Here is a 12,445-nt window from a genome sequence, read left to right as displayed (position 1 = left end):
CTACACTGATTATTAGATAACAAAATAAGAATCAAATATACAAAATCTCTTAGGATACATAGTGGAGCTATAATTAATCTGGTGAGATCACAGGAGAGATATGGGACATACAATCTACAAAAGCAGACAAGGAAACCTTTGAAAATACTGATGTGATGATTAGATTACCAAAGAAATTGGAAACAATTGCCCTTCAATCCCTTTCTTTCCCTCATTTCTTTGCCAAAAAAGTCTAAGCACTTTGGGGAGAAAAGTTTTAAAAATCTACTTGATAGATATTCCTATTTTTTTCTCCATTTTTTCTAGTAGAGATGATAAATTCTGTATTGCAAAAAAAAAGCTTTAAAAGCAAAAATTGTAATAAAATTGATATTTAGAAAATATTTATGGTAGCTTAAAAGATCAATTGCCAATTTAACATTCTAGTTTGAAAATTCTATACATTCACTCTGTTACATCATTAAATTTGAGCTTTTTGTATTGTGATCAGTTAAAAGCAGTGGTCCATAATTTACGTTATATTATTAAGGTAAAAAACATTCATTACATTTGCACCTCACTGCACCTTCAGGACATCCCACAACCAATAAATTACTTTTTATGTGCATTCACCATTATGTAGCCAGACACAACAATGTGTGCACAGCAAGATCCTACAAACAGCAAATGAGATGAATGGCCAATTTATCTGTTTTTAGTGTCACTGCTGAGGGGGGGGGAATATTAGCCAGGACAATGGGAGAACTCACTGTTCTTCATCAAATACTGGCATAGCATCTTTTACTTTTCTACCTGAAGGAGTCTCAGTTTAATATTGCAACTGAATGACATGAACAATGCACCACTTCCTCAGTGCTACACTGAAGTGTCAGCCTAGATCACATGTTTCAGTTCTGCAGTGGGGCTTCAACCTGACTTGAAGGTGAGTGCTACCACCAAGCCAAGCTGACACTTTAGTTAGAGATAGCATATTAATCAAACGGTATAGATAAGGTTGTTATTATAATAGTGTCTTTAATCAGCAATAATTCATCCAATTATCCCACTAATTAAGATTAAAACACCAAAATCCCATTGCATTAATTCCCAATATAAACCAGAACCAAACCGCATGTTTAAGATTTGCATTTAGTGCCAGCACATCACAACAACTCAATTTAGTTGCACAGAAGTTTATTTATTGTAAGCAGAAGCCTAAATTAAAAATCAGCAGACTGATCTTTGGATATTGACTGTAAAACTTACCATACTGCTGCAGCAATGAAAGAAGCTGTAGCTGAAGGAACCAGGGTAGGGTTATACTGTTCATATTCTCTGATCCCTTTGTACCATTCCAAGTAGAATATGCAGTAGAAGGCAATGACCAAGCTAATTATCAGTAGCGAGGTGCCTAAAAGGAACCAGCGACTGATTTAGAGAGAGAAAATAAAGGATTACTGACAAGAAACAGCTATGAACAGAATAAATGCAGTTTCAATATTCTTGGACAGGTACATTGTGGAAAGAGACTTAGCAATACATGGCTAGTAACACCATATGATAAATATTTATGTCACAAGTGGGATATGGAATTTAGTATTTCTATTCAAGAAAACCTCCTGAACTCTCCCAACCCTACCTGCCTCATGTCCAGAACTACATTTCCACAAACTACTGCCAGTCGGGGTAAAAAGATTTCAATTGTATGTTTACTCTTAGCATCAGCAAGTAGCAGCTACGCCATAATATCTCTCGCCTTCACAGATCCATCTCCATAAGTATCAGGCATGTATGCCCAACTCAAGATAGTGATCCATTGGATTATCTGGGTTGAGGTAAATTTGCTTTAGTTATTTCTGTCCTCACCGTTACAGGTACTGGTTTGCGGTGTTCACAGAAAAATATGGAATTACAGAACTTGATCCCAAAACAACAGTAAAAATCCCAGAATCCCATGTAATAAAAATAGAATTGGACCTATTCAGTTATTGCTGATCAGTGGATCTGCTTACCATAAACCCACTGAACTAAAGGCAAACCTCCCCCACTTTAAAATAACCAGTTTTCACATGTACTCCATCATTGCATCATCCTCCACAGCCAACCACCAACTGATAACATATATAGTAGAACAATGATTGCCAATAATCAACGTGCACTGCACAACAACTGAGCATAATGGATCAAAAGACATAATTAATATATATAATTCTGTATGTGGAGCACACCTTTCATGGAAACTCATTAAATACCTGCAGTACATGTTACTCCTGTAAGGGTGCTCATGTTTTCAGTCTTAAAGACGTCACACAATTGTTACAATTTTATAGCTAGAGTAATATTACTGAGGTTGCAAAAATCACAATATGCTTTCTGAAAATTTATTCAGTTGCCATTTCTCCTCAGTAATTAAAATTTCCAAGATAAAGATTTAACAAAATTTTAAAAATTACATTACACAGTAACAATTAAATTTATCCATTAAATTCTCTTTTGCATCTTTAATGCCTTCAAAGTTTTTACGGGCCCTCCACCTGTCTTAATAGTCTGGGCTTCAACTGAATATCATTACCCCACAACAGTTAAGAAAGTTTTCAATCACAACTGTGCATTCTGAGCATGTGCAGTTTGTAGAATTTCCCAGACTATAATCTGTGCATCAATAGGAGTTCAAAGATTTGAGAGTTTGTGCCTTTCCAAAAGTCACTGAAAGACACTTGAATTCTCAAAGCTTTTATTTCACACAAGTGATAAATTTATACAAATACATTACAATTGTGACCAGGGAACACATGGGAGTTGGAGGCCTGATGGTATGAAAGGGGCCATCAGTAGTCTGGGTCCCATTTTCCTGGGCCCCCCCATCTCCACAGGGGTGTTAGATCCTGCTCAACCAGAAAGTGCCAGATTGCAGCAATGTCTAATGCTCTAACCCCATCCCCCGAGCTCCACCACTCCCAGACCTTAAGAACATCCTCTCCAGTGCCACTGTCTCTCACCAAGGTCTCTCTCCCAACAGCTCTCATCTTCCTAGAAGCTCTTCCCATCCCCCACCCAACGTTCCCAGATCCTGGAAGCCCTCATCAAATATTACAAGACACCATTTCAGGACTGCCAGATTCCAGGTCCACCCCGAATGCTAAAAAGTCAGTGTCCCTGGTAATACTACTTTGCATAACATTTCTGCTCTTATAAAACTTTTGACTGTTTGTGAGCAACATCATAGCAATTATACTAGCGCATATTCCCATTGTCACGATTTTTGGTCACTTTTTCTATCAACATTTACCATTGTAAACTGCCAGTCCACAGTTTCTATTCAATTTTGCTATGCCAACTGTCACAATGTAGCTGAAGGCTCTGGCTACTAGCTAGCTCCATGGAGCCAGATTTAAGTTTCTCTCCCAATTCTGTCATTTTCTTGTATATTAAAAAAAAATCTATATTCATTAATTGACAACAGGCAAGCCCACATGCAGTTTTATATTTCTGATGTTGAATAATTTCTTTGCTTATGAGTTTGGTGATTTCCTTTATTTATGGGCTAAATATGGTGTTCAATAACTTAGGTGTTTTCCTCTTTTGTTGAAAAATCATACTGTAGGTCACAACACAACATTTTTTGATTTACATATCTAAAAATGCAACATTTAGCTGAATTAACTTTCTGTGGACAACAAAGGTAGTATGATGAAAATAACAGAACCAGCCCTGAAAGTTCTGCTGAAGCCACAGACAATTCTGCACATTGTTGTGCCAACTGGTAGAAAATGTTAATTTTGTGGTGGCGGGGGGGTTTGGGGAAGAGTGGGGGGCTATACGGGCTAAAAATGATAAAACTGTTCTTAAAAAAACAAAGTGGTGAATAATGTTTCTTGCTGACTTCGTTAAATATCCCATGGCACTATCTCGAAGAACATGGGAGTTCTCCCCGGTGCCCTGGCCAATATTTATCCTTCAACGAACACCACAAACAGATTATCTAGTCATTATCACACTGCTGTTGTGGGACCTTGCTGTGCGCAAACTGGCTGTCACGTTTCCTACATTACAACAGTGACTACACTTCAGAAGTACTTCATTGGTTGTAAACATATAAATGCTAGTCTTTTCTTTTTATTGTATTACGCCTTTAAAATCTGATTATATTAACTCTGCTGTCTCCTAAACTGATCATTACACACCTCTAAGGGCATTACACATATGGTTGACAGTAATTATTCCCCTCTTTAACCCAATGTTTTGAAGGGCTGCCTGCACTCCTGAGCAAGGGAAGAAAAAACATACCAGCCAGGATTCCTGCTCCTGATCACTACCAGAGATGACTCTTGCTGGAAAGTGGACATTTGTGGACATCAGGTAAAGATAAGACTGTGCTAACTCTGTCTAGGCTGTGATGTGAAGATTAGCTACTTGGTCAACGAACCAGAGGGCTACCAACATCCATGTAACTATATCCCAGTGACAGTTAGCAGTTTCAAGCCAGGATAGGAGGAAAGCAGGAGAAAAACAAAACAATCCTACATTTTGAAGCTTCAAAATATAACAAAGAAATACCAAAAGTAAAACATATATTTAAATTATTTACCCTTCTATTCGGTAATCTGTTTTAATTGTGGAAAAAAATTCAACATAATACGTCACTGCGATTGAAGATAAAATCCAGAATACAGAGTGCATATTAAATCGAGGAAGTGGTTTTTCCTTCTTCCTTTCCTCCTCATCTTCTAAATCTGCTTATAAACAAAGGATATTGTTAAAACTGCCTGATACTGGTCACAGTTAGAACAGGACTCACTTTCATACAGAAGATGCGCGAGCAGCTTTAGACAGCAAAGCCTGATGAAATCAAACGCAGTTTCTGTGTATCCAGAGGCAGTCCTTTTGACTGTCCAATGGAACTAATACAAATTGTATAACAAATTAAAGACTGAAAAATCAGTAATACAGTACAACCGATAATCTCTCCACACCCCCTCAAAAAGAACAGGTTACAAAATATGAAATGTACATAGCTGTTTCTCACTTATTTCGTCTTTCCTCCAAACTGGAAGCTACCATTCTTACTCTTGCGTTCTCCCACTATGAAACAAACCCTTCTGCACGTGATCTATTAACTTGTTAGTTGTGAGAATCAACTGAACATGCTGTGCAAGAGTAAATAAAAACCTCACTCTCCTCTGCCAAAACCACCCTCTACTCCAGCAAAAACAGCTAGTCTTCTTTACTCCACTACGAAACATCTCTTTAAATCCCTCTCCCGTGCCTCCTCCACCCTCACCGTGAACATTCCGCAAGGAGCTCATGGTCACTAAGATTGAGACCATCCATTCAGCTGCCTCTGCTGCTTCTCCCCTTTCCCACCTAGCCAATCCTCTCCCCAGCTCTAGCCTTGGACCCACGTTGTTCTCTAGTTTCTCGCCTATCTCAGCGGAACTTCTTTCGCTTGGTTCCACTCTTATCTATCCAATCGTAGCCAGAGTATCTCCAGAAATGGTTTCTCTTTCAACTCCCAAACTGTTACTTCTGGAGTCCCCCAAGCATTTGTCTTCGACCCCCTGCTCTTCCTTATCCACATGCTACCCCTTGATAACATCATCCACAGACATAGGGTCAGCTTCCACATGTACGCAGTCAACACCCACCTCTACCTCTCCACCCACTGCCCCTGTGCTGTCAGACTGCTTGTCCGACATCCAGTCTTGGATAAACTGCAATTTCCTACAGTAAAATAATGGGGAGACTATCATTTATGGCCCCTGCCACAAACTCCATACGCTTGCCACCTCCACCCCAGCCCATCATCTCACGCTGAACCAGACTGTTTGTAACTTTGATGTTCTATACAACCCCAAAGCTTCCTATATTCTCTCATTACAAGAACCACCTATTTCTACCTCCGTAACATTGACCCCTACCTCAGCCCATCCGCCTCTGAAACCCTTATCCATAACCTTTGTTTCTTCCAGACTCAACTATTCCAATGCATCCCACCCTCCACTCTTCATAAACTTCAGCTCATCTAAGACTCTATGGCCCATATTCTATCTTGCCCCAAGTCCCACTCGCCTCTCTCTCCTGTCCTGGTTCCCAGTCTCCCACTGCTTCCAATTTAAAATTCTCATCCCTGTGTTTAAATCCCTTCATAACCTCACCCCTCCGTGTAATCTGCTCCAGCTCTACAACCCCCCTCAAACTCTTTCCAGTCATTTCTGACTGCCTCCTTACTTTCACCCCACCAGTGCCTTCAGCTTCCCAGGCTCCCAGGTTCTGGAATTCCCCGTCTAAGCCTCTCAACCTCCTTCCCCTATTTTAAGACCCTCCGTAAAGCCCACCTGTATGACCACGCTTTTGGTTACCGCTCTTAATATCTCACTTGTTGGCTCAGAATCCATTTACTTCTGATTATGCCTCAAGTGCCTTGGGATATAATTCTATGGTAAAGGCGCTAAATAATTGCTAGTTGTTCTTAACTAGGACCGCTCGGATGAGACATTAAACCGAGGCCCGTCTGCCCTCTCAAGTGGATGCAAAAGATCCCACAGCACTATTTGAAGAGGAGAGTTCTCCTGACCAACATTTAGCCCTCAACCAACACCTAAATCAGATGACCTGGTCATTTATTTCACCGCTATTTGTGGGAGCATGTTGTGCACAAACTGGCTGTCACATTTCCGACATTACAATAGTGACTACACTTCAAAAAGTTCCTAATTCACTATAAAGCGTTTTGGGACATCCTGTGATCGTGAAAGACGTTATATAAATGCAAGTTGTTCTTTTCGTTTTTCACTGAGGACATTTTTACAAGCACATTAGCATCATGACAGAATGTAGGCAAACTGCATACAATATCCTCTAGGACTGCTAGCATTCTCACATAAGATCTACAGTGTTTAGGGATAGTTTGATTGAATCTCAGACTTTATTTTCTAAACATGTGTAGTATCTAGTCTTTTTCCACCTGCTCTGTCATGCAGTATTCTGTCGCCACTGAGCCAGAAGGTTGTGGGTTCAAGCCTCACTCTAGAGACTTGAGTACATAATGTAGGCTGACACTTCAGTGCAGTACTGATGGAGCACTGCACTGTTGGAGCTACTATCTTTTGGATGAGACATTAAAACAAGGACTCATCTTCCATCTCAGGTGACACTATTCAAAAAGAGCAGGGTAATTCTTCATGTCCTGGCCAACATTTATCCCCCACAAAAACAAAAAAAACTTGCATTTATTATAGTGCCTTTCATGACCTCAGGACATCCCAAAGCAATTTACAGCCAATGAAGTATTTCTGAAGTGTAGTCACTGTTGTAATGTAGGAAACTCCCACAAACAGCAATGAGATAATCACCAGATGATCTGTTTTTAGTGATGTTGGTTGAGGGATAAATATTGGCCAGGACAACATGGAGCACTCCCCTACTCTTCTTTGTAATAGTGCCATGGGATAGTTTACATCCACCCGACAGTTTAACGTCTCATCCGAAAGCCGACAGTGTAGCCCTTCCTCGGTATTGCACAGGAAGACCTCAATGCTCCGTCACTTTGTTATAACCGAGATGTGGAGATGCCGGTGATGGACTGGGGTTGACAATTGTAAACAATTTTACAACACCAAGTTATAGTCCAGCAATTTTATTTTAAATTCACAAGCTTTCGGAGGCTTCCTCCTCCCTCAGGTGAACATCGTAATGGGCCTGAGGGAGGAGGAAGCCTCCGAAAGCTTGTGAATTTAAAATAAAATTGCTGGACTATAACTTGGTGTTGTAAAATTGTTTACAATTGTTATAACCGCGCACATTTGTACAGAAGCTTGGTTATTACTGCAGAATCCTCCAGGACCTGGGTCTGGTGCTCGATGGGCTCAGTGAGCTCCGCCCCCTCCCGGCCCTGACACCCACCCATTAGTTTGCCCCGCCCCGCCGACAACCCGGGGCCCCACACTCGGCTCCACTAAAACTCGCGTCAATTTCCTCGACCACGCCCGCTACTCACCTCCTGCCGCCGGCCGCGGGGCCTCCCCTGTGAACGCTTCTGGCTGAATCCGGCCCCTCCTGAACCGCAGCATCCCCTCGGTGTCCTCCGCCATCTTAGTAAGGAACCAGTTACGTCATCACGCAACCACGCGCTGACATCACCGAAGGTGACCGTGGGGGGGACCCTGCGCGGAATAAGCGTTAACACGCGCGCAGTGTTCTTGCAGGCTAATGTACACCATGGAGAACTAGCACTGCGGTCAAATACGCACCGTGTGCAATTAATGCTGGAGCCAATACGCATTTTATGTTCCGTGTCACTGCAGCCAAATGTACACCTTGCACAACTATCACTGCAGCCAATCCGCACCATGTGTGACCTGTCACTGCAGCCAATGCTCATTGTATGCACAGTGTCACTAGATCAATCGCACTACGTGTTACTATCAATGCAGCCAATGCTCATTATACGCACTGCAGCAAGTACTACCACGTGCATAGTATTGCAACAGCTGAATACTGGTCTATACAGTGTTACTGCATCAAATGCCCACCATATACAGGGTGGGACTGCACCCAATAACCACTATGTATAAACTTTTATTGTTTGCCAGTACCAAGCAGTCTGCCAGATCAGTGCCCCTGCCACTTAACTCAATAGCCATCCCATCCATCATGACTGCTTTGTGGTTGCACTATCTACAGGATGCACTAGCAACTCTCCAAGTGTACTCCTAGCCCCGCAATCTCTACCACCAAGGAGGATAAGAGTAACAAGATCGTGAGAACACTGTCACGTCCGAGTCACACAACATCCTGACTTGGACATATACTGTCATTCCTTCATTGTAATGGGCCCAAAATCCTGGAATTCCCTATCTAACACCACCATGGAAGCACCATCAGCACAAAGACTACAGTGGTTCCAGGAGAAGGCCCATGAATATTTATGGGCAATTAGGGATGGGCAGTAAATGCCGCCATGCTGGCATTGCTCATATCCCGAGAGAAATTTTTTTTTTACTACATGTAAACTATGACTGCAGCCAGTATCAACTGTGGGTAATCAAGGAAAGTAGAACCTGAAAATATATTTAAGACCATTATCAGAAAGAACTTCTTTACTCAAAGGGTGATAGAGTGATAAATGTTTAGCATAATCTTCCAGGCAGTAGAGACAAAAGCATTAGTGACATCCAAAATGTAACTGAATGGGGGAATTAGAGTACTAGAGCTTTTCTCACCCTTAACTCCTCTATGTATTTATGTGCTACGTTACTGCAGCCATTACTCACCACATGTACAGTGTTACTGCAGCTGGTACCTCCATTTGTCCATATGAGCAGAATTAATAATTAAAGCAGCCAGTCGGTACCACCATATGTACGGTGCTACTGCAGACAATACCCACCATTTGTACAGTGTAACTGTAGCCAGTACTCACCTCATGTACAATGTTACACTTCTTGTGACCATCACATATAAAGCACTAATGTTTACACTGTATTGATCAGCTTTACCTCTGTGAATGCTGAAATAAGTTTAGACTATAGTTTTAACAAAGGCATTACTGGTGAAAAAGTTGTTAGTCACATAGTTTCCTTCAGTCATTTTTTTTCTGGGTTCCTCAATCCCACTGGGTTATCCTTAATCCATCTATCACAATAGTAAGACTAATCATTCTCCTGCACCCCACCCCAACATTCACCTGTAAACACCTGCAGGGTTGATGAGTGCACCGCAAAGCATGATCCCAGCCTAATTGTAACCTGAGGATTTTAAGGTCCATGATCTTTTAAGAGCTGAATGGTAGGTTTTGTCCCTGGGAAACACTTTTGCAGCAGTTAAACAAACTCTAATGTAACATTCCTCAGAAAACTGTGGAATCTTACAGAATCCCATGAGAACAAAGAAAAGGCATATTGACAGAACTATTCAAAGTACAATCTGAGAAAAATGAAAAAAAAATTGAATCTGCCTCCAGCTGAGTATGGTATTTCTGAACTGAGCCCGGAAAACACTAAGTAAAAGAAATTTAACAATTACTGTTAATTATCTCAATTAATAATTATAACACTCATGATCTAAATTTAAAAGTACTTGTAAAGTGTTGGATTGTATTTTGGAAGCATGGGATCAAATTCCATCCTTGACTGCCATTCACGCACAGATATTTTGCCAGCCATGGGCTGGAGCCACTGGACGGTATACCTTTACAATAGCACTAACTTAGAAAGGGGCAGGAAAGATCATCAGGGAAATCTATTCTGCTGCAATTATTGTGCTTCTTATCAACTACTTTAGAGAACTGTTGACAGCAGCCATGGCCAAGCTGAAGGAGGAGGGCAATGGAGAGGAAAACAAAGGAAAGAGAGTACACCCGGTTATCTGTCCACAAAACTATGAAACCCTTCATTGTTTGATTTTTTTCTGAATGGGAACAGTAATTTTGTTGTGTGAAATGAGATTTCACATCCTCAGGACGTTCCAAAGCACATCACAGCTAATAAGTTATTTTTGAAATGTAGTCATTGTTGTCTTTGTAAATATGACAGCTATTTTGTGCACATCAAGGTCCCACAAACAACAAATGAGATAAACAACCAGTTAATCTATTTCAGTGGTATTTGCTGAGGAATGAATGTTGGACATGACATTGGGAGAACTCCCTGCTAGCTGATAAGAAAAAATGCCATGGTATTTTTCCCCTCCACCTGAACAGAATGTCTCATCTGAAAGATGGTACCTCTGATAGTGCAGCATTCCCTCAGTATTGCACTAAGCTGTCAGCCGAGATTATGTGCTCAATGTGATGTAATAAATTGGATAGCCAGGTGGTGAAGGATAGAATACTACAGACTGATCTTCAGTTGCTTCCAAGCCTTTATTCACAGAGATCCACATTCTCCACTCCACACCCTAGATAATCTCTCATATAAATGGATACAAGAGAGTCCCCAGTTGATATGCACCACCTGAATACACTTAACATTAATTGATATAAATCATATGGATGCAATTAATATGTGGGGCTTGAACCCACAACCTTCTGATTCAAATGCTACCGTTGAGCCAAACTGACATTAAAACATGAGATCACATTAATTGAATAAAGTGAACTACTAAATTGTGAGGTGACATATGGACAATTGTTTCCACCTATATTAAAATTCTTACATCTACACACAATTCCTGTCAACTATTTCCATAATAAATTCCTACATCGACATTTATAATGGAGACTGACTATGTAAACTTTTCTTGCTGTCACAGTTCACCATGTCCCTCACCCTTCTAATCAGGTAAGCCTCTACTTCTCATCAAGTCTCTTGGTTTTATTTTTAAAATTCTGTAATCTGCTCCCTGTGGCAGTGCCCTCTTCTGCTCCTAATCCCCCACCATCCCCATTTTAAGCTTTACTCCATGTCCCCACCTCACTATACACTCCTCAACTCCTAACTGTGCTCTGCTGCCCAGGTCTCTGCTGAGTTCCACTCACACAGTCACCCACCCCCCCAAACTATTCTATTCCACTCCCTGGTTTGGAATGGGGCAACCTTAAAGATCACAACTGCAATCCAGGCTCTGGACTACCCATGACCAACACAGTGAGGATCAGCAGAATTTTTTAATTAACTCTCATTTAAACGAAATCAGTAAGAAAGGCTACTACAAATAATAACTCTTTCTATGGTGATGTCATTAAATTTGATGCCTAGTTCTTCGTTTAGCATTATTTTCTTTTTGAATTGTCAAATTGTTATATCAGTGCACAGAATAGTTGTGGAAAAGGACAAGGAAAAATCAAATATGAAAATACTTAACTGGAGGAGGGCTAATTTCACTGAGTTAAAAAGGGATCTTGCCCAGATGGATTGGAATCAAAAATTGGTAGGCAAAACGGCAATTGAACAATGGGAGGCCTTCGAGGAGGAGATGGTCCGGTACAGGGTAGACATTCCCACGAGGGGGAAAGAAAGGAATCCAAAGTGGATGACTAAAGATATAGAGATTAAAATGAAACAGATAAAGTAGGCTTATGACGAATGTAAGATTCATTACATAGTAGAGAATCAGGCTGAATAGCAAAGTACAGAGGAGATCTAATAAAGTCAATAAGAGGGGCAAAGAGAGAGTACGAGAATAGATTAGCGGCTAACATAAAAGGGAACCCAAAAATCTTTTATAAACATATAAATAGTAAAACGGTAGTCAAAGGAAGGTTGGGACTGATTAGGGGCCAAAAAGTTCATCTTCTTGTGGAGGCAGAGGGCATGACTGAGGTACTAAATGAAGACATTGTAACTGTCTTCACTAAAGAAGAGGATGCTGCCAATGTCACAGTAAAGGAGGAGGTGGTAGAGAAATTGAATTGGATAAAAATAAATAAAGTGGTACTAAAAAGGTTGGCAGTGCTCAAAGTAGAATAGTCACCCGGTCCAGATAGGATGCATCCTATGTTACTGAGGGAAGTAAGGGGAGAAATTGC

The 12,445-nt window shown here is 40.8% G+C and overlaps 1 protein-coding gene across 1 annotated transcript; it reads right to left on the bottom strand.

Annotated features, from left to right (window-relative positions):
• Positions 1–1,279: 1,279 nt before the first annotated feature.
• Positions 1,280–8,176, bottom strand: tmem128 (transmembrane protein 128). Its single transcript, XM_067991443.1, has 3 exons — positions 7,976–8,176; positions 4,568–4,712; positions 1,280–1,390 (listed from the first exon to the last, which is right to left on the bottom strand). Exons 1-3 carry the CDS (start codon positions 8,067–8,069, stop codon positions 1,369–1,371), a joined length of 261 nt encoding a protein of 86 aa, XP_067847544.1. The 5' UTR covers positions 8,070–8,176; the 3' UTR covers positions 1,280–1,368.
• Between the last annotated feature and the right edge of the window lie 4,269 nt (positions 8,177–12,445).

The sequence above is a fragment of the Heptranchias perlo genome, chromosome 1 (genome assembly GCF_035084215.1).
Source record: "Heptranchias perlo isolate sHepPer1 chromosome 1, sHepPer1.hap1, whole genome shotgun sequence".
Classification (NCBI taxonomy): domain Eukaryota; kingdom Metazoa; phylum Chordata; class Chondrichthyes; order Hexanchiformes; family Hexanchidae; genus Heptranchias; species Heptranchias perlo.
The sequence above is the reverse complement of the archived record's forward strand: the minus strand, read 5'-3'. Positions and strand labels throughout refer to the sequence as shown.